Below are 24080 nucleotides of genomic sequence, written 5' to 3'. Positions count from 1 at the left end.
GTGGTTACACAGGAAACATTTCCTCGGGCTGTGTGCACTTTACTCTGTATAAGTGACACTCCCATTTTAAAACAGAAATGTAAAAACCCAAACAAATAAAAAGTCAAAGTACAAAGGCGAATATAACAAACATCCTTGCTCCCCCCAAGTAGAGTAAATAGTTTTCAGCATTCCGATATATTTGTCATCAGCCTTTATATTGTTTTGTTTTGTTTTTTATTGTGTTATTTTATTTTATTTATTTATTTTTTTGAGACAGAGTCTCGCACTGTCGCCCAGGCTGGAGTGCAGTGGTGCAGTCTCGGCTCACTGCAACCTCCGCCTCCCAGGTTGTTCAAGTGATTTTCATGCCTCAGCCTCACGAGTAGCTGGGATTACAGGCACGCACCACCACACCCCCGGCTAGTATTTGTATTTTTAGGAGAGACAGGGTTTCCCCATGTTGCCCAGGCAACATGCCCAGGTCTCAAACTCCTGACTTCAAGTGATCCGCCTGCCTTGGCCTCCCAAAGTGCTGGGATTCCAGGCATGAGCCACCACACTTGGCCTGGTTTGGTTTTTAAAAGATCGGTCTCACTCTGTCACCTAAGCTGGAGTGCAGTGGTGTGATCATGGCTCACTGCAAGCCTCAAACTCCTGGGCTCAAACAGTCCTCGCACCTCAGCCTCCTGAGTAGTAGCTGGGACTGCAGGCACCTCTATTATTTTTTTTTAGGAAATGTACACTTTCAGACTAAATGAAGACTTTGCTTTGTAGTCTATACCAGGTCCACTTCCTCCCCTGTGTTCTGCCCCAGAGTCCACCACTGTGAAGAGGTCCTGGTGTTCCCTCCTGTCTATTTTAAACTTCCACACCCGGAAGACCCCAAAACCAGTATAGAGTAGGTTTCTGTGTTAATTTACATAAATGGCATCCCCTGGGGGCAGGCAGCAGTGAGAGCTTTCCCTCTGCTGTTTGCCACTGAGCTCATGTGCCTAGTTCTAGCTCCGTCTTTCAGACCACTCTGCAGTGCTTCATGCAGGGAACAGACCACTGCTTAGTTATGCCGTCTGTGGATGGACATGGCAGTTGCTTTTACTTTTTTGCTGTTTAACTCACTCTTGTGCAAACCTCGGTGGGCCCTTGTGGGAGTGTTTCTGGGGGCTCTAGTCCTAGGATCCTGGGACCCCCGTAATCTTCTTCTCCCCCACTGTCACGGGATAGACAGGTCACGGTCTCTCTGTCACCCCCAGGTGGTCAAGGTGGTGGGCAGCAACATCTCCCACAAGCTGCGCCTGTCTCGGGTGAAGCCCACGGACGAAGGCACCTACGAGTGCCGCGTCATCGACTTCAGCGACGGCAAGGCCCGGCACCACAAGGTCAAGGCCTACCTGCGGGTGCAGCCCGGGGAGAACTCCGTCCTGCACCTGCCCGAAGCCCCTCCCGCCGCGCCCGCCCCGCCGCCCCCCAAGCCAGGCAAGGAGCTGAGGAAGCGCTCAGTGGACCAGGAGGCCTGCAGCCTCTAGACTGATGCCCCTGCCCCTGCCCACCCGCCCCCACGCTGTACAGAGTGCATGAGGAGCCGCCGGACCACTGGGGACGGACTGCCTGCGTCCAGCCGCGCCCTATCCCTGAGGCCGCCTGTGGCCACCATGTCGGCCCTCTTTCCACCACCCCTTGCTCAGCATGTAAGCCCCACCCACCCCTGCCCTTTCAGACCCCTGTGGTGACCTGGCTCGGAGAAGGTGGCCCTGGGCACCAAGGGGCCGTCCGCCCTGAACACTGGGGCGGGGACCATGCTGGGGCCCGGGGCCACCCCCTTCCTGTCACCAGCTTCTGTGGAGTCCAGTGTTTTGCTTTGCTTGCTTGTTCCCATCCTGTCCTGAGCCGGGGCCCCCAGCCTCACCTCCCTCCTCCTACCATCCCTCACTTGGACCTGGGGGTGTGGACAGTGACCCCTCCCTGAATATGAACTTGAGTCTTCTGAGCAGAACTAGGGCCTCTCCCCTGGTGAAGACCCAGGGAACAGAGTTCCCAGGAGGGCCCTTCTGGGGCAGTGGCTCTGCAGGGTCATTCACGGAGGCCTGCGGGAACAGCGAGACGCCCCACCACCTCCTGGCGGGTCCTTCCTGTTCAGCTCCCTGTGCGACCCTCCAGGGATGCAGGGGATCCAGGATTCTCTGCCCTGTCACAAGGCAAGTCAGAAGGGAGGGGTCTTCCCCTCGAACCCACGGCCCCAGGCAGAGTTTTACACCAGCAGGACCCCTTTGAGGGTCTTCAAGGCTCTCCCAGGAGTCCCCCTCTGCCGGCCCCCAATGCCCCAGCCTCCTCTTGGGTCCTGTGCCAAGTCCACCCCAGGGCCTGGGGCTGTTGGGAGCCAAGGGCCCCCTGGTACTCAATTCCCTTACGATTCCCTATCGGGGGACACCTGCCCCCTGGTTATTTGTAAATATTTCTATTGGATCCAATTCCCCTTGGAATTGGCTCGCACCTCTGGCTGCCGCTCAGTGATGATGTGGGGGAGGTGGGAGAGGCCGAGGGCTTTGCCTAGGGGTGGAGTGCCCTGTATACATGATCCAGTCCATGATTACCAGCCAACCTGAATAAAGCGGTTTTAAAAAAACCTCTGGGCAGTGTCTTTCTGGGGCATTTGTGCCTGGGGGCGGTGTGTGGGGTGGAGGCGGGAAAGCAGGTGGCTAGCTCACACCCACACCTCACTCAGCATCTTTCTCCTGCTTTGCACCCCAAGCAGCGCCTGGCTTCACAGTGCAGAGCACAGGACCGGTGGGGGCAGAGGGAGAGGGTGGGAGACAACCAGCTTTTGTTCAGCTCCAATCCTGTTACCAGGCACTCGAATTACTCTTTGCCTCTGAGATAATCACCCACAGAAAAGACTGCATAAAACATGTTTACACAGTTTTGTAAATAATGTAAAGCAAATACTTGTGTAGTCACTACCTACCAAACATAGCACCCCAAAAGAGAACCTCCCCAAGCCTCATGTGTCACCTCCATCCATCCCTTCTCCCTGTTAGAGGCAGCCACTGTCCCGACGTTTAAGGTTTTTGTTTTTGTTTTTGTTTTTTTGAGACGGAGTTTCACTCTGCCACCCAAGCTGGAGTGCAGTGGTGCAATCTCGGTTCACTGCAACCTCCATCTCCCAGGTTCCAGTGATTCTCCTGCCTCAGCCTCCCGAGTAGCTGGGACTATAGGCATGTGCCACCACACCTGGCTAATTTTTTTGTATTTTTATTAGAGCTGGGGTTTCGCCATGTTAGCCAGGATGATCTCGAGCTCCTGACCTCGTGATCTGCCCGCCTCAGCCTCCCAAAGTGCTGGGATTACAAGCGTGAGCCACTGTGCCTGGCAGTTTTTTTTGTTTTTGTTTTTGTTTTTTTGTATTTTTAGTAGAACTGGGGTTTCGCCATGTTGGTCAGGCTCGTCTCAAACTCCTGACCTCAAATGATTCACCCGCCTCAGCCTCCCAAAGTGCTGGGATTACAGGTGTGAGCCACTGTGCCCAGCCGGTAATCCCATTCTTAATGTTCTTTTTGTAGTCTTACTACCTAGGTGTATGTCATTTTATTTTTGAAGTTCCGGGGTGCATGTGTAGGATGTGCAGGTGTGTTTCACAGGTGAATGTGTGCCATGGTGGCTTGCTGCGCCTATCAACCCATCAGCTGGGTATTAAGCTTGGCATGCATTAGCTATTTTCCCGCTGTTCTCCCCCTCCCCCGCCCTCCCCTGCCTATGTCATTTTAAACAATGTATGTGAGTTTCCTCCATTGTCTGACCTGCATATGCACAGAATCATACTGTATTTCTCGCATCTCAATTTGTGAGATTCATCTATGTTGCTGCATGTGTCTGTAATTTGTTCACTTTTATTGCTGTACAATATTTCACTGTATGACTATCTCACCATCTATCAACTTATTTATCCATTGTATTGCTGACAAGAATTGGAGTGTGTTCCTGACTGGGTACTATGACTTACCAACAACACTGCTACGAGCACACTGGTCCGGATCTCCTGGTGCACACGAGCCTGAGATTCTCCTAGTGGATTTATCGAGTCAGAGGCTTAGGCACTTTACTTTGGGATCTCATTTTCTCTTATAAGGTATCAACAACCCCTTATTACAGTTGAGGAAACAGGCTCAGAGAGGTTAAGTAGCTTGCCCAAAGTCACAGAGTTGTTGAACTCAGACCTCCCTTAGCCTTAGTCTGTTTGTCTTGTCTCTGCCAGGTCTGGACCAGCTCCCCGGTCCCTGCCATCCCATACTACACCCTGGGCTCTTGATTCCCCTTGGCTTATTCCAGCTGAGGGTCCCACTCACCATGGTCCTGCTGAGAATCTGCCTGAGGATGTGTCCACCTGGGGCTCTCAGGTCAAGCCCTCATAGCCAGAGTGGCCATCTGGTCCTTGCTCTGCAACTGCAGAAACCACAGGCACCCCTTGGGGACTGGGAACTATGGAAATGATGACTGACATTGGCCCTGGGCCCCGTATCCCAGCCCTGTGCTGATCACCACAGTAGCCCTGAAGCAGGCCTTGCATCTTCTGTCTTCAGATGAGGACAATGAGGTTCAGAGAAGGGTGGGCTGGAGGATGGATGGATAGATGGATGATGGATGGATGAGGACATGAATAATAACCAGGCTATGAAGCAGGCGGGACTCTGCACCTGCAGCAGAATCCAGGTATGCCAGGGATAGATGGTCCATGACCTGTGGTCCTCTCAGGCCACTGGCTAGCCTGTACTCAATGAATATGGTCTCTTCCAGAATACACGGCTGGCTCTGGAAGGCCCAGGTCCCTCTAGGAGGGTATGGGAGGATCTATGTCATGCTAGAGTGATAACAATACTCACCAGCTCTGAGCACCTCCTACACACCAGGCACTAGTCAAGGGCTTTCCACAGGAAGTTCTGATATTCCACAGGGTTTCATCCAACCCTCCCAAGGGTCTATGTCCCATCCCTGGCCATTTTACTCCCATAGAGGGGTCCCCCCAACCTCCTTAGAGGGATTTTTCTTGTTCCACTGGGAAGACAGCAAAAGAAGAGGGAGGTGGCTGGGTTAGAATCCTGCTTCTGCCCATCTTTGCCCCATGGCCGCAGGCAGGGCTTTTCACCTCTCTGAGCCTCAGTTCCCTGTTCTGTACCACGGGGATGCTCCTGGGGAAGTGCAAATCAAAACTACAATGTGTTACCACTTCACACACACGAGGACGGCTGGAATAAAAAAGACAGACACTAACACATACTGGCGAGGATGTGGAGACATTAGAACCCTCATGCACTGTGGGTGGGAATGTAAAAGGATGTAGCTGCTTTGGAAAACAGTCTGGTGCTCCTCCCAAGGTTAGTCAGAGAGTTACCAAATGTCTGAGCAATTCTGCTCCTAGGTATCAACCCCAGGAGGACTGAAAACACACGACCACATAAAAACTCATGCCTGAATGTTTACAGCAGCAATATCCATAATTGCCAAGAAATGGAAACAACCCCCATGTCTATCAAATAATGGATGGCTAAATAAAATGTGGTATATCAGCCTGGGTGTGGTGGCTCAGGCCTGTAATGCCAGCACTTTGGGAGGCCGAGGTGGGCGGATCATGAGGTTAGGAGATCGAGACTATCCTGGCCAACATGGTGAAACCCCATCTCTACTAAAAATACAAAAATTAGCCTGATGTGGTGGTGCATGCTTGTAATCTCAGCTACTCAGAAGGAGAAGAATTGCTGAGGCTGAGGAAGGAGAGGAAGGCTGAGGCAGGAGAATCGCATGAACCAGGGAGTTGGAGGTTGCGGTGAGCTGAGATTGCCCCACTGCACTCCAGCCTAGCGACAGAGCGAGACTCTGTCTCAAAAAAAAAAAAAAAAAAAAAAAAAAAAAAAAAGTGGTATATCCAGACAATGAAATATTATCCGGCAATAAAAAGGAGTGACATTCTGACACTACATGCTACACGGTGGCTGAGCCTTGAAAACACTGTGCTAAGCAAAAGCAGCCAGACACAAAAGGCCGCATATTGTGTGATTCCATTTATATGAAATGCCCAGAATAGGCAAATCCACAGAGACAGAAATCAGATTGGTAATTGCCTGGGAGTAGGGGACAGGAAAGTGGGAAGTGACTGCTAATGGGTATGAGTTTCTTTTGGGGGTGATGGAAACGTTCTAAAATTGATTGTGGTGATGGTTGCACAACTGTGTGAATATACAAAAAGCCATTGAATGCACACTCTAAATGGGTGAACTGTGTGGGATGTGAATGATATCCAAATAAAGTTGTTAAATGAAACAAGACGCTCTTGACCACAGTGCCCACATCAGGTGTGGGGAGACGCTTAGGAAATTCTGGCTCCTATTAATATTGCTGTGATTTTTATGTGATGCCAGAGCAAAGTTTGCTTGTCCTCTAGTCTGGTCGGGGGTGGAGATGGGAGCAGTAGAGAAACATGAGGCTGGGGGAGGGAATTTCTTTTTTTTTTTTTTTTTTTTTTTTTGAGACGGAGTCTTGCTGTGACACCCAGGCTACAGTGGAATGGTGTAATCTTGGCTCACAGCAACTTCCACTTCCCGGTTTCAAGCGATTCTCCTGCCTCAGCCTCCCGAGTAGCTGGGATTACCGGCATGCACCACCACAACCAGCTAATTTTTGTATTTTTAGTAGAGCCAGGGTTTCACTATATTGGCCAGGGTGGTCTCGAACTCCTGACCTCAAGTGATCCACCCACCTTGGCTTCCCAATGTGCTGGGATTACAGGTGTGAGCCAATGTGCCTGGCTGCGGGGAGAGAATTTCTTAAAGGGAGTCCCCAGGCCCTACTCAGAAGGCTCAGAAAAACCTCAGTGCACCTCCAGAGGAGCTGTGGGCTACTTTCCCTTTTGTGCCCAGCATAAGAATAGCACGGGGCCTGGGGTGCTTGTTTTAAGTTCAGATGTCCAGACCCTGTCTTGGCCTTCAGACTCTCACCTGCCAGCACCTGTAGTCAACTAGTGACCCCCAAGATGACAATACGTCTTGGTGATGGTTCCACGTGGACTTTTTAATTGCTATAGAATATTCCATTTTATTAGGCTGATCTTGCATTGCCATAAAGAAATACTCGAGACTGGATGATTTATAAAAAAAACAAGAGGTTTAATTGGCTCATGGTTTTGCAGGGTTTATAAGCATAGCACCAACATCATCTTGGTTTCTCGTGAGGGGCTCAGGAAGCTTCCAATCACCGTGAAAGGTGAAGCAGAAGCTGGCACGTCACGTGGCAAGAGCAGGATCGAGAGAGCGAGTGGGGAGGTGCCACACATTTCTAAACACCCAGATTTCACAGGAACTCACCATTGCAAGGACAGCACCAAGCCATTCATAAGAGATCTGCCCCCATGACCCAAACACCTCCCACCAGGCCCCACCTCCCACATTGGGGATGATATTTCGACATGAGATTTGGAGGGGCCAAACATCCAAACTAATATCACCCATTATATAGATGAATGATGATCCATTTAGCCAGTCCCCAAATAAGTAACATTCAGCTTGTTTCCAATCTTGCCCTATTATAAACAATGTTGCAGTGAATTTCCTAGATGATAAATCTGTTCATACATATGCAAATATGTTTGTGGTATAAATATCTAGAAGTTATATTGCTGGGTCAAAGAGTCGTGCATTTCATTTTTAATGTTTAATTTTTTGGGGAGACAGGGTCTTGCTCTGTCACCCAGGCTACAGTGCAGCAGTGTAATCTCAGCTCACTGCAACCTCAACTTCCTGGGCTCAAGCAGTCCTCCCACCCCAGCCTCCTGAGTAGCTGGGACCATAGGCATGTGTCACCATCCCAGCTAATTTTTTGATTTTTTGTAGAGAAGCGGTTTTACTATGTTGCCCAGGCTGGTCTTTGGCAATTTGGCAATATCGACCAAGAATAACTGGACAATATTACTCTCGTTATGAGAATAACTTGTTATGAGCTTGAACCACTGCACCCGGCTGACTTGTGCATTTTAAATCTTGGTCAATATTGCCAAATTACTCTCTACAGATGTAGGGCCAATTTACACTCCTACAAGATATATGTGAGAATGTGCACCTAATCCCTGACTCCCCCAGTCTCTTCAACCCCAGAATCAAACACGTTGGTGCAGTTCTCTATTGGTTAAAATGGAATCTTTTTTTTTTGAGACGGAGTTTCGCTCTTGTTGCCTAGGCTGGAGTGCAATGGCACAATCTCAGTTCCCCTCAACCTGTGCCTCCCTGGTTCAAGCGATTCTCCTGCCTCAGCCTTTCAAGTAGCTAGGATTACAGGCATGCGCCACCACGCCTGGCTGATTTTGTATTTTTAGTAGAAATGGGGTTTCTCCATGTTGGTCCGCCCACCTCAGCCTGCCAAAGTGCTGGGATTGCAGGCGTGAGCCACTGCGCCCAGCCTAAAATGGAATCTTACAGTGGTTTCAATTTACATTTCTCCTATGAGTGAGATTGGCCATTTTTTTTGCTTGTTTAAAAACCAAACCACATGTGCTCCATTTTCTGTGAACTGATACCTCATAATCTTTTTCACTGGCTTGTTGATTGCCGTCTTATTGATTTGTAGGAGTTCCTTCTGAGATGAATTGCAAACTTTTTTCTTTTTTTTAAATCTTTTGGCTTTGTTTACAGGGTCTTTTTGTATTTGTCAAGTAAATATTTTTAATCATTAAGTAGTTTGTACATATTAATCTTCCATTTTATCATTTCTGTGTGTCCTTTCATTTATATAAATGTAAATTTGATCCTTCAGGAATTGAAATTGCTTTAAGGTATGAGGGGGGACCCAATTTTGTTTTCTAGATTTTAAACTTTTTCTATCTCATCTTGGCACGATTTATTTTTTCCCCCACTGATTTGAAATGCTACCATTATTATATTCCAAGCTCCCACATATATATGGACTACTTCTCAACTTTCTTTCCTACTCCTTTGATCTCATTCATAGTTCAGTACCACACTGTTTAAATTATTATAGTTTTATAACTTATTTTATTTTATTTTATTTTTTTATTTTATTTTATTTATTTTTGAGCCTCGCTCTGTCGCCCAGGCTGGAGTGCAGTGGCCCGATCTCAGCTCACTGCAAGCTCCGCCTCCTGGGTTCACGCCATTCTCCTGCCTCAGCCTCCCGAGTAGCTGGGACTACAGGCGCCTGCCACCTCACCCGGCTATATTTTTGTATCTTTTAGTAGAGACGGGGTTTCACCGTGTTAGCCAAGATGGTCTCGATTTCCTGACCTCGTGATCCGCCAGTCTCGGCCTCCCAAAGTGCTGGGATTATAGGCTTGAGCCACCGCGCCCGGCCCTATAACTTATTTTAATACATTTTAAGGCTGTTTTTGACTTCACTTTCTGTTTAATTTTTATTTCCACAACTTGCCTGGATTCATCTTTGCTTTTCCATGTGAACTAGAATAATCTTATCCACTTTTTTTTTTTTTTTTTTTTTTTTTTTTTTGAGACTGAGTCTCGCTCTGTCACCCAGGCTGGAGTGCAGTGGCGCAATCTCGGCTCACTGCAAGCTCCGCCTCCCGGGTTCACGCCATTCTCCTGCCTCAGCCTCTGGAGTAGCTGGGACTACAGGCACTCACCACCACGCCCGGCTAATTTTTTGTATTTTTCGTAGAGACGGGGTTTCACCATGTTAGCCAGGATGGTCTCGATCTCCTGACCTCATGATCTGCCCGCCCTGGCCTCCAGAAGAGCTGGGATTACAGGCATGAGCCACCGCGCCCGGCCCAATCTTATCCACTTTAAAAAAATTGTCATTTTAGTTGGGATCATGTTAAATTCATAAATTAACACAGGAAAAACTTACATATTTATGACAGTGTCCTTTTTTTTTTTTTTTGAGACAGAGTGTCACCCTGTCACCTAGACTGGAGTGCAGTGGCATGATCTTGGCTCACTGCAACTTCCACCTCCCAGATTCAAGCCATTCTCCTGCCTCAGCCTCCTGAGTGGCTGGGATTACAGGTGCCTGCCACCACACCTGGCGTTTCACCATGTTGGCCAGGCTGGTCTCAAACTCCTGAGCTCAAGTGATCTGCCTGCCTCAGCCTCCCAAAGTGCTGGGATTATAAGTGTTAGCCACCATGCCTGGCCTATAGCAATGTCTTTCTATGTTGTCTCAACATTCTCCTCCTTGGTACTCCCTCTTATTTTAAGACTTCTTGACTGGGCATAGTGGCTCATGCCTATAATCCCAGCACTTTGGGAGGCCAAGGCAGGTGGATCACCTGAGGTCAGGAGTTCAAGACCAGCCTGGCCAACATAGTGAAATCCAGTCTCTATAAAAATACAAAAATTAGCTGGGCATGATGGCAGGTGCCTGTAATCCCAGCTACTCGGGAGGCTGAGATGGAAGAATGGCTTGAACCTGGGAGGCAGAGGTTGCAGCAAGCCGAGATTATGCCATTGCACTCTGTGCGACAGAGCAAGACCCCCTCTCAAAAAAAAAAAAAAAAAAAAAAAAAAAAAAAGACTTATTTTTTGTGCTTCTCCAAAGCGTATTTTAAAAATAAGATAAATGTTTACATGACTTGAGGGCAGTAGATATGCATAGATATGTGATAGAGCTATGCATTGATAATAGTATGTGCAGAATACAGAAAATGTTAATTTTAGAATCAAAATGATGAGTATAAGAATATTCTACCAAATTATTTCAACTTTTATGTATGTTTAAAATTTTTTATAAGATGATGCAGAGGAGAGCGCATTTAGAAGTTTTCTTCCTATCGCCCTTTGCGACGCGCCCCTTCTTCAACTAAGATCTCCCCAAAGGTTAAGGAAACAGTTACTTATGGGTTGAGGGTTCAGGGTCTGGCTGGCCTGGCAAATTTTTAAATTCCTATGGCTAAACTCCCTAACTGATGGAGCTATCGGTTCTGATTTACAACCCAGACCACTGCAACTCTGACTGCAGAGGATCTGCTTTACAATCATTCTTTTATTTTATTTTATTTTATTTTATTTTATTTTTTTTGAAACAGGGTCTCACTCTGTCACCCAGGCTGGAGTGCAGTGGCACAATCTCAGCTTACTGCAACTTCCACCTCCCGGGTTCAAGTGATTCTCCTGCCTCAGCCTCCCGAGTTAGCTGGGATTACAGGCCCATGCCACCAAGCCTGGTTAAGTTTTGTATTTTTAGTAGAGATGGGGTTTCACCATGTTGGCCAGGCTGGTCTCAAACTCCTGAGCTCAAGTGATCTGCCCGTCTTGGCCTCCCAAAGTGCTGGGATTACAGGCGTGAGCCATAGCACCCAGCCTACAATCATTATCTTCTGATAAGCAACTGCAGACCTTAAACCACTTTCAGCAGTTTATAGAGGCTGCAGATACCATGCACCTGGTGGGGGAGGGAGGAATCAGGTGAAAAACCAGTACAAGCAATACAAATTCAAGACAGTGGCTGGACACATACGTTAAAATACAGAAAAAGGCAGGGCACAGTGGCTCACGCCTGTAATCCCAGCACTTTGGGAGGCCGAGGCGGGTGGATCACGAGGTCAGGAGATCGAGACCATCCTGGCCAACATGGTGAAACCCCGTTTACTAAAAATACAAAAATTAGCCGGGCATGGTGGCAGGCACCTGTAGTCCCAGCTTCTCGGGAGGCTGAGGCAGGAGAATTGTTTGAACCCGGGAGGCAGAGGTAGCAGTGAGCCGAGATCGCACCACTGTACTACAGCCTGGCGACAGAGAAAGACTCTGTCTCGAAAACAAAACAAAACAAAACAGAACCACACAGAAACATACTATCTTTGTGTCCTATACTTTATCTTTTGATAAAGAGAGCCATATTCCACTTCCTTTTCATGCTAAAACCCACCCTAGCCGGGTGTGATGGCTCACACCTGTAATCCCAGCACTTTGAGAGGCTAAGGTGGTCAGATCACTTGAGGTCAGGAGTTCAAGACCAGCCTGGCCAGCATGGTGAAACCCTGTCCTACTAAAAATACAAAAATTAGCCAGTGTGGTGGCAGGTGCCTGTAATCCCAGCTACTCGGGAGGCTGATGCAGGAGAATTGCCTGAACCTGGGAGGCGGAGGTTGCAGTGAGCTAAGATCATGCCACTACATTCCATCCTGGGCAACAGAGTGAGATTCCATCTCAAACAAACAAACAACCCACCCTAAAGTGAACATGGGATGTATGTTTTATGTATGCTTACCCATTATGCATGCACTCGGCTCCCCTCATAAATACATACAGCTTTTCCCCTAGACCTGCTGAATATGTATGATACCAGTACTGTGAGTTGTAAAACCCAACCTGTACTTCTCCTCTTTAAAGACAGGGCACCTTTTGCCTGTGCTAGAGACTTTCTCTTCCTGGTATGCAAACTGGTATCACCAATAAAGCTTTCCTTCCTATTTAGCCATCCTGGTGGTCTTGTGGGTGACACCTTGCATATTTTTGTTGAATTAATTCCCAAATACTTTTTGTTGTTACAATTATAATTGTTTTCTTCTATTATGTCTTCTTTTTTTTTTTTTGAGACAGAGTCTTGCTGTGTCGCCCAGGCTGGAGTGCAGTGGCCGGATCTCAGCTCACTGCAAGCTCTGCCTCGCTGGTTTATGCCATTCTCCCGCCTCGGCCTGCCGAGTAGCTGGGACTACAGGCGCCCGCCACCACGCCCGGCTAGTTTTTTGTATTTTTTTTAGTGGAGATGGGGTTTCACCGTGTTAGCCAGGATGGTCTCGATCTCCTGACCTCGTGATCCACCCATCTCGGCCTCCCAAAGTGCTGGGATTACAGGCTTGAGCCACCGCGCCCGGCCTTATTATGTCTTCTAACTCAGCAGTTCCCAACCTTTTTGGCACCAGCGACCGGTTTCATGGAAAATAATTTTTCCATGGACCCGGTGGTGGGGCACGGAGTGGGATTTGGTTTGGAGATAAAACTCTTCCAGCTGAGATCATCAGGCATTCAATTCTCATAAGGAGCATGCAAACCCAGATCCCTTACATGCGCAGTTCACAATAGGGTTCACCTCCTATGAGAATCTAATGCCCCTGCTGATCTGACAGGAGGTGGAGCTCAGGCGATAATGCTCGCTTGCTGCCGCTCACCCTCCTGCTATAGGGCCCGGTTCCTAACAGGTCACAAACTGGTACCAGTCTGTGGTCTAACTAGTTGTTCTTTGTATAACTGTGAAGGCTATTGGCTTCTGTATTTTCGTGTATGTATTGGCCACTTTATTGAATCTGTATTGCTTGCACTGGTTTTCACTTGTTTCTTCCCTCCCCCACCGGATACCTGATAACTGCAAGCGAGATGATCTCCCTCATTTCTTTCCAAATCTATATACTTTTTATATCTTTATTTGGTCTAATTGAACTGGCCAGTATCTCCAAGACAATGTTAAATGATAGAACTGCTTTAGAACATCTTTGTCTTGCTTTTAACGTTAATGAGAATGCTTCTTTTGTTTCTAATGCTGACATTGAATATACTTCTGGAGTCTCTTGTGAATGTTTTAGGAGACTGAAACCTGATTGATGAGGCACACAAACACTTCAGTATGAATGTTCATTTCAAGTTGGCACCATTTCAGCCAGGTTCTAGGAATATGTCCGTACTCCCCACCTCAACCTCACCCCCCCACCACCTCCTAGACAAAAGGAAAACATTTTTGGAATGACACTCAGTACTTTGCCTTAGTTACCTTCAGGTGCAGCCCTGGAAGCCATCAGGTATAACATTTAGAACAGGGGCTTTGGGGTCTGATAACATGGGTTTGAATCCCAGCTCTGCCACCTTTGAGGTATACGGCATTTGGTCCACTTCCTCCCATTTGAATCTTGGTTTCCTTGGAGAATTTGAGGGGGACACTGAGGTCAGCGTCTAGCACAGTGAGGCTGCTCTCATTTACCAGCATGGGGAGTCGGATGAGCAGGGCCTGGGGGATCTGCATTAATGATAAGTTTCATTTTTTAAATTAATTAATTAATTTATTTTGAGATGGAGTCCCACTCTTGTTGCCCAGGCTGGAGTGCAATGGCGCAATCTCAGCTCACTGCAACCTCTGCTTCCCAGTTTCAAGCAATTCTCCTGCCTTAGCCTCCCAAGTAGCTGGGATTATAGGTGCGCACCACCACGCCTGGCTAATTTTTGTATTTTTTAGTAGAGATAGGGTTTCACCATGTTGGTCAGGCTGGTCTCAAACTCCTGACCTCATGTGATCCTCCCGCCTCAGCCTCCCAAAGTGCTGGGATTACAGGCGTGAGCCACCGTGCCTGGCCATTAATGGTAAGTTTCCTTCATGCTAAAGTTTGTGAGGTATTGGAAATCACCTGTGCATAACAAGTCATTGGAAAAGACAGACTCCACGCTGAGTGCTGTGGTCATTTCTGAGAAGTGGGATAGAAGAGATACATACATCCTAGGAGGCTGACTATTTGTAAAGGGCAAGGATTACATCTGTAACTTGAAACATCTATAAATATTTAAAGAGAACCAATCGGGAAACAAAAGTAAATAAAATGGGGGAAATGAAAGAATGCCAAGGTTGGCAGGAATCCTAGTATGTGCACCATCTGGTGTCTGAGTCCCTTTGACAATGTCTCTCCCCCCAGGGATGAGATGCATTTTCCTTCTGAAAAAAGCCCTTACTGACCCTACCTAGGGCAGACCCTGGAGCTATGTCCTACTTTGCCTCCAGCCTCTCCCACCCTCTCCCCAGTCCTACTTCTTTTTTTCCTTCTCCTCTTCCTTTTTTCTTGCTTGATTTAGTCCCATTAGTTTAGGTTTTTTTCCCCACTCTTTTCAGACCACTTGTCTCAGAAAAGACTTGCCTAGTCTCAGCATGTGTATCTTGATTGGTCTAAGCCAGGGGTTCTTAACATGCAGTCCACAGACTACCTCAACCAAGGAGTCTGTGGATGGAATGCACGGGATTTACAAACTTGGATGGGGGAAAAGGAAAAGAAGCTACACCTTTATTTTCACTAACATTTAACTGAAATTTAGCATTTGCTTCTCTTATGAATGTAAGGAACAAATCATAGTTGCAATAGCAGTACTTGTGACTTTGTCACCAAAAGAAGTGAAATATTTTTTCATATCACAAAACATTTGTTGCAGGTATCTCACCACACTGTTTACACTCGTTGCTGCTTCAAATGATAGTTGTTAGACCAGCTGCTAGATTTTATTTAACATGCTAATAAAGAAGCATATTTGTTCCTGTAACATACTTTTAAAAATATATTTTGAAAACTGTATTCAATATAATTGGTTTTCTTTGCAATTCTATCATTTTATTTATTTATTCTTCATTTTATTTTATGTAGTTAAAACAGTATTATGAGAAGGCGTCCGTCCACAGGCTTCACCAGACTGCCAAAGGGGTCCACTAAACAGAAGAGGTTGATAAGCCTTGGTCTAAGCCAATCCTACAATTTCATTTTTCTTGTTTTTTTCATCTTTCTTTCATTTTTCTAAGGACTGGCTTAGAAGTGTTACGTGACCTGAGATGAAATTTGAGGGTACATGTGCTGGAAGGAAAAGAGAGTCCCTCTTGGAAAAAGTTTCTTGTGATGTGAGGGGACATCTGCTGGAGGGAATGAAGGGAAGGGGGAGTCCCTCCTGGAAAAGGTTTCCTAACTTTTAACAGGAGACACAAGGAAGACATGCTTTCCTCCTCTGCTTCTTGGTGTCTGACCACGTTAGGCTGGGTGTTTCTTCCACCGCTAGGCACCCATGAGGAGAACTACTGACCTACTGAAGATGGCAGAGATGACTGATGGTAAAAGCCTGGGTCTTTGAGGACACAGTTGAGTTGCTGGCTTAGCCAGACACAGAACTACTCTACTTTTGGACTCCAGTTATCAACTGATACATCCCATACAATCAAGGACAATTTGGGTCAGTTGTCTGTTACTTGCAGCCTAGAGCACCTTCTCTAATCCACCATGCTATTTTTGTTGCCCAGGGTTTTCCATTCTTGGTCCTAACTATCTCTGGGTTGACACAGAGAACAAAGCTGGCATCTTCTTTTATCTGATCCTCACTTGGATTGGTCAGGTCTTTTCTTCTTGAGGTTGAACATCTTCAGGTCCTTCAACTAGACTCAAAAGGCATGGTTTTGAGACCTTTATCCATCCCTACTATGTGTGTCTATCCAGATCAGTGGTTTTCAAACTTTAACATGCATCAAAATCATGCTGTTTGTTAAGATTAGCTTGTTAAAATGCAAACTTCTGGGTCTCACTGCAGAGTTTCTGATTCAGTAGAACTGGAATGGTATCCAATAATTTGCATTTCTAACAAATTCCCATATAATGCTGATGCTGCTGGTCTTGGGGACCACAGTTTGAAAACCACTGGTCTAGGTCCCTATGAAAGCATAATTCCTCAAGATAAAACCACTAATCAAGTTCAGCAGAGCAGAGCTATCAGCTCCTTCATTACTGAGAGCATGCTCCTATTATTGCAGCCCAAGTTACAAGCTACTTTCTTATACTGCTGAAATCTATGTGAACCAAAACTCTGAAACCCATTTCATATAAGTGGCCTCTAAACCCTCTCTCCATTGTTTAAATAGGGAGCTATCACTTGTCAGTGCTTATGGTGTGCTGTTTTATATCATTTGATTCTCACAATAACCTTTGAAACAGGCAATGATCCCTTTCTGGAGAGACTGATAACTATAAAAATAAAGAAAAAAAAACTTACCAAAGTCATCCAGCTGGTAAATATATGACGGGACCAGGATTTGAGTCTGGGTTATAGCACTCTACAATTGAGAACATTCCTCCTGCTTAACAGCATCTATTAATCAGCTGCCCTGTGGGGCTCAAGACAAATTTACCTAATTGTGCCTTATTCAGCTCCTTTCTCTTTCTTGTTCACAAGGTCACTGCTTGTGATTTTTGTCAAATGCCCCAGGTTTCTTGAGCCTCCATTATCTCCTTCATCTGCAAGTCATCCCTTTCGCTGCCCCCACCCCTGCTCCCAAACAGAAGGTGAGGCTTGCTGAGTTGCCTTTGGAGCCACATGAATTTAGTATCTGAAAGTGTTAACTGTGGGCACGTTTTAATAAAAGCCATTTTCTAGGCTATATCTATATAAATGTTCCCATTTAACATGCAAATGTACCATAAGTGATTTAGGGTGTGCTGGGCCTTTATTGTTCTAGTTGCAGTTATGTTGATTTAGCCCATAGCTCTATGGTTAATAATTTAGCAAGCAACCTTATTTTTTAATCTCCCTTTGTCCTCATGCCTCATCCTTTTCCACATTAAGGGACTTAGCCTTGCATTAAAATTCAGTTTAATGAACAATCAATTCTTGAATAAGTGGTAGCTACAAAAGAACTCCATCCAAATGCTAGGGAATGCTGTAAGTTTATGGTTTTTTACCTTCTTTGTGGAATTCTTGCTTTTATCATAAATATAAAGACCCACTTTATCCCTCCTAGTGCTTTTTGCATTATGTTCTATTTTGCCTGACATTGATATTGTTAGTCTAGTTTTCTTTGGTTAGTATTTTCCTGGGATATCTTTCTATTTTCAATATTTCTGTGTGATTATCTTAAGTATATCTCTTACACACCATTTACAGCTGGATTTTAATTTTTAAAAATCTCATGGATAGTCTCTGTTTTTAAGAGGTAAAGTTTAATCCATTTACATTTATTGTGATTACTGATTTGTTTGAACTTATTTTCTAACATCTTTCTGTGTGTGTGTGTGTATGTTTTCTATTACCATGATATTTTGGGGGGTGGAGGGTGGAGGGCATATGTGATTACTTTAATTTTTTTCTTCCTTTTTTACTTTTGATGGATAGAGCTCCTTATCACCCCATCTTTTACTCCCCACTGATTTGAATGCTATATATCAGGGGTCTCCAACCCCCAGTACTGGTCCATGGCCTGTTAGGAAATGAGCCAGACAGCAGGAAGTGAGCGGCAGGCAAGGGAGCATTACTGCCTGAGCTCTGCCTCCTGTCAGATCAGCAGTGGCATTAGATTCTCATAAGAGCACAAGCCCTATTGTAAACTGTGAATGTGAGGATCTAGGTTGTGTGCTTCTTATGAGAATCTAATGATAAATGTAATGCACTTGAGTAATCCCAAAACCATCCCCGCACTCCCCCACACACACCCACCCACCCCACCAGTCCACAGAAAAATTGTCTTTCATGAATCCAGTCCCTGGTGCCAAAAAAAATTGGGGACTGCTGTTATATATCACATTTCTTTTAGTGGTTTCGTTTTAATTTTTAACATAGTTACTTGGCTATACATTTTCCCAACAGTGTAAAATTATTCAGTATCTCTATTTTCCTTCTGACAAGACAATCGCTTTAACATAATGTAACTACCAATTGAATTCCCCTCACTCAGTCTTCCTCATTATTTATTTATTTATTTGAGACAGAGTTTTGTTCATGTTGCCCAGGTTGGAGTGCAATGGCACAATCTTAGCTCACTGCAACCTCCACCTCCCAGGTTCAAGCAATTCTCCTGCCTCAGCCTCCCAAGTAGCTGGGACTACAGGCATGCACCAGCATGCCCAGCTAATTTTTTGTATTTATTAGAGATGGGGTTTCACCATGTTGGTCATGCTGGTTTTGAACTCCTGACCTCAGGTAATCCACCTGCCTTGGCTTCCCAAAGTGCTGGGATTACAGGTGTGAGCCACCATGCCCAGCCATCTTCCTTGTTATTGTCTAGAATTCTGTTTCCACTATTTATTGCAAAATTGAATATGTATATAATCAGAAATTAGATTTACCAATACTTGAACACTTTCTGTACTTAATGTTTTCCTTCTTTCACTTTTCCTTCTGCCAAAGTATATGCTTTAGTAATCCTTTCATGATGGTATGGGTAACTTGATTTATGAAAGTTTGAAAATATCTGTAATTTTTCTTCTTCAGTGTTCATTTAGCTTTCTATTGAAGTAGGTTGATAGTATTTTTCCCTCTGCATGTTCATGATATTACTTCTCTGTGTATGTCATCCCTTATTGCTAATGAAAAATCTGTTCAGTTGAACTAGCATTCCTTTGTAGGCAATTGGTCTTTAATCTCTTGTAACTTGAGATTTATCTCTTTATCTTTGATTTCATCATTGCAATGTTAGCACATGGTATGCATTTTCCATCTCAGGACTTTCTTTTTTATTTTGAAATAGTCTCAGCCATTATCTCATACATATTACATCTCCATTTCATTCTTTATTCTATCTTTCTGGTATTTCTGTTATGTATACAATGAAACATTTTAATCGGTTCACTATGTCTTAGCTGCACTTTCATGTTTTTCATTTCTTTTTCTCTCTGTGTTGCTTTGGGTGAATTTCTCAGAAATATCTTTTAATTCACTAATTGTCCCTTCAACTGTGTCTTATCCCATTTGAATTTACTTCAATGATAATCTTTTTTTTTTATTTTTTATTTTTAGGATTTCTTTTTCTTTTTTTATCTTTTTTTTTTTTTGAGGTGGAGTCTCACTCTTGTTGTCCAGGCTAGAGTGCAGTGGTGTGATCTTGGCTCACTACAACCTCCACCTCCCAGATTCAAGCGATTCTCCTGCCTCAGCCACCTGATTAGCTGGGACTACAGGCGCCTGCCACCATGCCCCGCTAATGTTTAGTATTTTAGTAGAGACGGGATTTCACTGTGTTAGCCAGGATGGTCTCGATCTCCTGACCTCATGATCTGCCCTCTTCAGCCTCCCAAAGTGATGGGATTACAGGCGTGAGCCACCACACCCAGCCGTAAGATTTTTTTTGTTTTTTGAGATGAAGTCTTGCTCTGTTGCCGAGGCTGGAGTGCAGTGGCATGATCTTGGTGTGATCTGAGCCACTGCACCCAACCCATTTTTAGGATTTCAAATTGTTTCTTTTTCACATCAACAGTTAATTTTGCTGGGTGTGGTGGCTCACGTCTGTAATCCCAGCACTTTGGGAGGCCAAGGCAGGTGGATCACCTGAGCTCAGGAGTTTGAGACCAGCCTGGCCAACATGGCAATCCCCCATCTGCATTAAAGATACAAAAATTAGTGGGGCTTGGTGGCAGGTGCCTGTAATCCCAGCATGTTGGGAAGCCGAGGCAGGCGGATCACCTGAGGTCAGGAGTTTGAGACCAGCCTGCCCAACATGGCGAAACCCTGTCTCTACTAAACATACAAAAAATTAGCTGGGCATGGTGGCAGGCACCAGTAATCCCAGCCACTCGGGAGCCTGCAGGAGAATTGCTTGAACCTGGAAGGCGGAGCTTGCAGTGAGCTGAGATCATGCCACTGTACTTGAACCCAGGTGACAAGAGTGAAACTCTCAAAAAAAAAAAAAAAAAAAAAAAAGGCAGGGCGCTGTGGCTCACGCCTGTAATCCCAGCACTTTGGGAGGCCGAGGTGGGCAGATTACGAGGTCAGGAGATGGAGACCATCCTGGCTAACATGGTGAAACCCCATCTCTACTAAAAAATACAAAAAAAAAATTAGCCGGGCATGGTGGCAGACACCTGTGGTCCCAGCTACTCGGGAGGCTGAGGCAGGAGAATGGCATGAACCCAGGAGGCAGAGCTTGCAGTGAGCTGAGATCGCGCCACTGCACTCTAGGCTGGGTGACAGAGCGAGACTCCATCTCAAAAAAAAAGAAAAGAAAAAAAAGAAATGTCCATGAATTAATGGGGGAAAATAATATTTGTTCATATACTGTAATAACAGATAATTTTTATGTTTTAAATAAATAAAACTCACACTCCTAAACAAGACAATCTTCTCTGGAACAGAAAAGGAAGAGAAACATGAAGATATAGAGATTGAAACCTCAAGGCCTACAGGCTGTGGATCTGGAAACAGGCAGAAGTGACTAGGAATTCAAGTCCTACACAGTAAATAGGGAGCAAAAGAGTTCTTTAGAGCTGGGAGTCTAGCATCAAACTCACAGCTTGAAACCATATCTTAGGTAACAGAAGAGTGCAGACCCAGGTCTGCCAGTTGGGACTTGAGCCAAGCCACCTTGGCTCATTAACTGTATCTATGATACCTTCCATATCACAAAGACTGGAAATTCTGAGCTGCCAATAGGAAGCCTGGCTTGGGATCCTGAGGGTCTTGGTTTAGACAAGTGCAGAGAAAGAAAAAGGACAGAAATAATCCTCTTCAAAATAAGCCTACAAACCAAAATTCTAAAGCATGGGAAGAAAATTGACACTAAGAAAGCCAACAAATTCAACTCTGAACAGATGGATTCATTAGTGATAAGTAATTTCATAAATTCAGTTCCAGATTGCTCTAGATAAATAATCTGGAACTGACTTTAAAATACATTTAAGATCCTAGCAAAGGTAAACGAAGGAATGACTTGTAAAAAGAGAAAAGTTATGAAACAAAAACAGACAAAATTAACTGTTTTTTTTTTTTGGTGGGTTTTTTTTTGTTTGTTGGTTTTTTTTTTGAGACGGAGTCTCACTCTGGGAAAAATACTATCAACCTACTTCAATACAAAGCTAAATGAACATTGAAGAAGAAAAATTACAGACATATTCAAACTTTCATAAATCAAGTTATACATACCATCATGAAAGGATTACTAAAGCATATACTTTGGCAGAAGGAAAAGGGAAAGAAGAAAAACACTAAGTACAGAAAGTGTTCAAATATTGGTAAATCTAATTTCTGATTATATACATATTCAATTTTGTGATCGTGGAACCAGAATTTTACACAATAACAAGGAAGTGCCCAGCCGGACACTTATTTTCTTTAACATCAGTTTTGTTAAAGTATAATTTACATGCAACATAATCACCAATTTAAGTGTATTATTCAATGAGTTTTGGTTAATATATATAATCATGTAATCACAACTAAAATCAGAAAAAGAATATTTTCCTCACCCAAAAACTTCCCTTGTGCCCTTTGCAGCTAATAATCCCCTTCTCCAGCCCCAGGTAACCATCGATCTGTTTTCTATACATTAGTTTGCCTTTCCTTGAATTTCATATAAATGAAATCATACAGTATGTATTCTTTTGTGTCTGGCTTCTTTTTCTAAATGTAGTGACTTTTTTTTTTATTTTTTATTTCAATAAGTTATTGGGGAACAGGTGGTGTTTGGTTACATGAGTAAGCTCTTTAGTGGTGATTTCTGAGATTGTGGTGCACCCATCACCCGAGCAGTGTACACTGTACTGAATGTGTAGTCTTCTATCCCTCGCCACTGCCAACCCTTTCCCTGGAGTCTCCAAAGTCCAGTGTATCATTCTTACACCTTTGTAGCCTCATAGCTTAACTCTTACATAGGAGAACCTATGATGCTTGGTTTTCCATTCCTGAGTTGCTTCACTTAGAATAATACTCTGCAATTCCATCCAGCTTGCTGTGAATGCCATTATTTCATTCCTTTTTATGGTATTCCATGGTATATATATACCACATTTTCTTTATCCACTCATTGATTGATGGGCATTTGGGCTGGTTCCGTATTTTTGTAATTGCAAATTATGTTGCTATAAGCATATGTGTGTATCTTTTACGTATGATAACTTCTTTTCCTCTGGGTAGATACTTAAGTAGTGGGATTGCTGGATCAAATGGTAGATCTACTTTTAGTTATTTAAGGAATCTCCACACTGTTTTCCGTAGTGGTTGTCCTAGTTTACATTCCCAAAAACAGTGCAAATGTTCCCTTTTCACCATATCCATGCCAACATCTATTTTATTTTTTATTTTTTTTAATGGTGGCCATTCTTGCAGGAGTGAGGTGGTATCACATTGTGGTTTCAATCTGCATTTCCCTGATCATTAGTGATGTTGAGCATTTTTCCATACGCTTGTTGGCTATTTGTATATCTTCTTTTGAGAATTGTCTATTCACGTCCTTAGCCCACCTTTTCATGGGATTGTTTGTTTTTTTCTTGTTGATTTGTTTGAGTTCTTTGTACATTTGGGATATTAGTCCTTCATCAGATGTATAGATTGTGAAGATTTTCTCCCACTCTGTGGGTTGTCTGTGAACTCTGCTGATTATTTCTTTTGCCTTATAGTACAGTTTGAAGACGGGTAATGTGATGCCTCCAGATTTGTTCTTTTGCTTAGTCTTGCTTTGACTATGTGGGCTCTTTTTTGGTTCCATATGAATTTTAGGATTGTTTTTTCTAGTTCTGTGAAGAATGATGGTAGTATTTTGATGCGAATTGCATTAAATTTGTAGACTGCTTTTGGAAGTATAGTCATTTTCACAATATTGATTCTATCCATCCGTGAACATGCAGTGTGTTTCCATTGTTTGTGTTGTCTGTGATTTCTTTCAGCAGTGTTTTGTAGTTTTCCTTGTAGAGGTTTTTCATGTCCTTGGTTAGGTATTAACATATTCCAAAGTATTTTATTTTATTTTATTTTATTTTATTTTGCAGCTGTTGTGAAAGGGGTTGATTTCTTGATTTGATTCTCAGCTTGGTCACTGTTGGTGTATTACAGAGCTACTGATTTGTGTACATTAATTTTGTATCCTGAAACTTTGATGAATTCATTTACCAGTTCTAGGAGCTTTTTGGATGAGTCTTTAGGGTTCTCTAGGTATACAAATCATATCGTCAGCAAACAGTGACAGTTTGATTTCCTCTTTACCAATTTGGATGCCTTTGATTTCTTTCTCTTGTCTAATTTCTCTGGCTAGGACTTCCAGTACTGTGTTGAATAGAAGTGGTGAAAATGGGCATCCTTGTTTTGTTCCAGTTCTTGGGGGAACCTTTCCTCATTCAGTATAATGTTGGCTGTAGGTTGGCTGTAGATGACTTGTATTAACTTTTGCCCCTTCTATGCCAATTTTGCTGAGGGTTTTAGTCATAAAGGATGCTGGATTTTGTCAAATGCTTCTTCTGTGTCTATTGAGACGATCACGTGATTTTTGTTTTTCTGTTAATGTGGTTTATCACATTTATTGACTTATGTATGTTAGACCATCCCTGTATTCCTGGTAAGAAGCACACTTGATAATGGTGGATTATCTTTTTGATATGCTGTTGGATTCAGTTCGCTAGTATTTTGTTGAGGTTTTTTGCATCTATGTTCATCAGCGTTATTGGTCTGTAGTTC

The 24080-nt window shown here is 44.3% G+C and overlaps 1 protein-coding gene across 1 annotated transcript in view; it reads left to right on the top strand.

Annotated features, from left to right (window-relative positions):
* Nucleotides 1–1537, top strand: part of VSTM2L (V-set and transmembrane domain containing 2 like) — a 381776-nt gene extending 380239 nt beyond the window's left edge. Inside the window, exon 5 of the mRNA XM_050807401.1 lies at nucleotides 1233–1537. Within this exon, the coding sequence (XP_050663358.1) occupies nucleotides 1233–1505 (273 nt within the window). The 3' untranslated portion in view covers nucleotides 1506–1537. The remainder of the gene's footprint in view (nucleotides 1–1232) is intronic.
* The last annotated feature ends 22543 nt before the right edge of the window (nucleotides 1538–24080 follow it).

This window comes from Macaca thibetana, chromosome 10, assembly GCF_024542745.1.
Source record: "Macaca thibetana thibetana isolate TM-01 chromosome 10, ASM2454274v1, whole genome shotgun sequence".
Lineage (NCBI taxonomy): Eukaryota > Metazoa > Chordata > Mammalia > Primates > Cercopithecidae > Macaca > Macaca thibetana.
The sequence above is the reverse complement of the archived record's forward strand: the minus strand, read 5'-3'. Positions and strand labels throughout refer to the sequence as shown.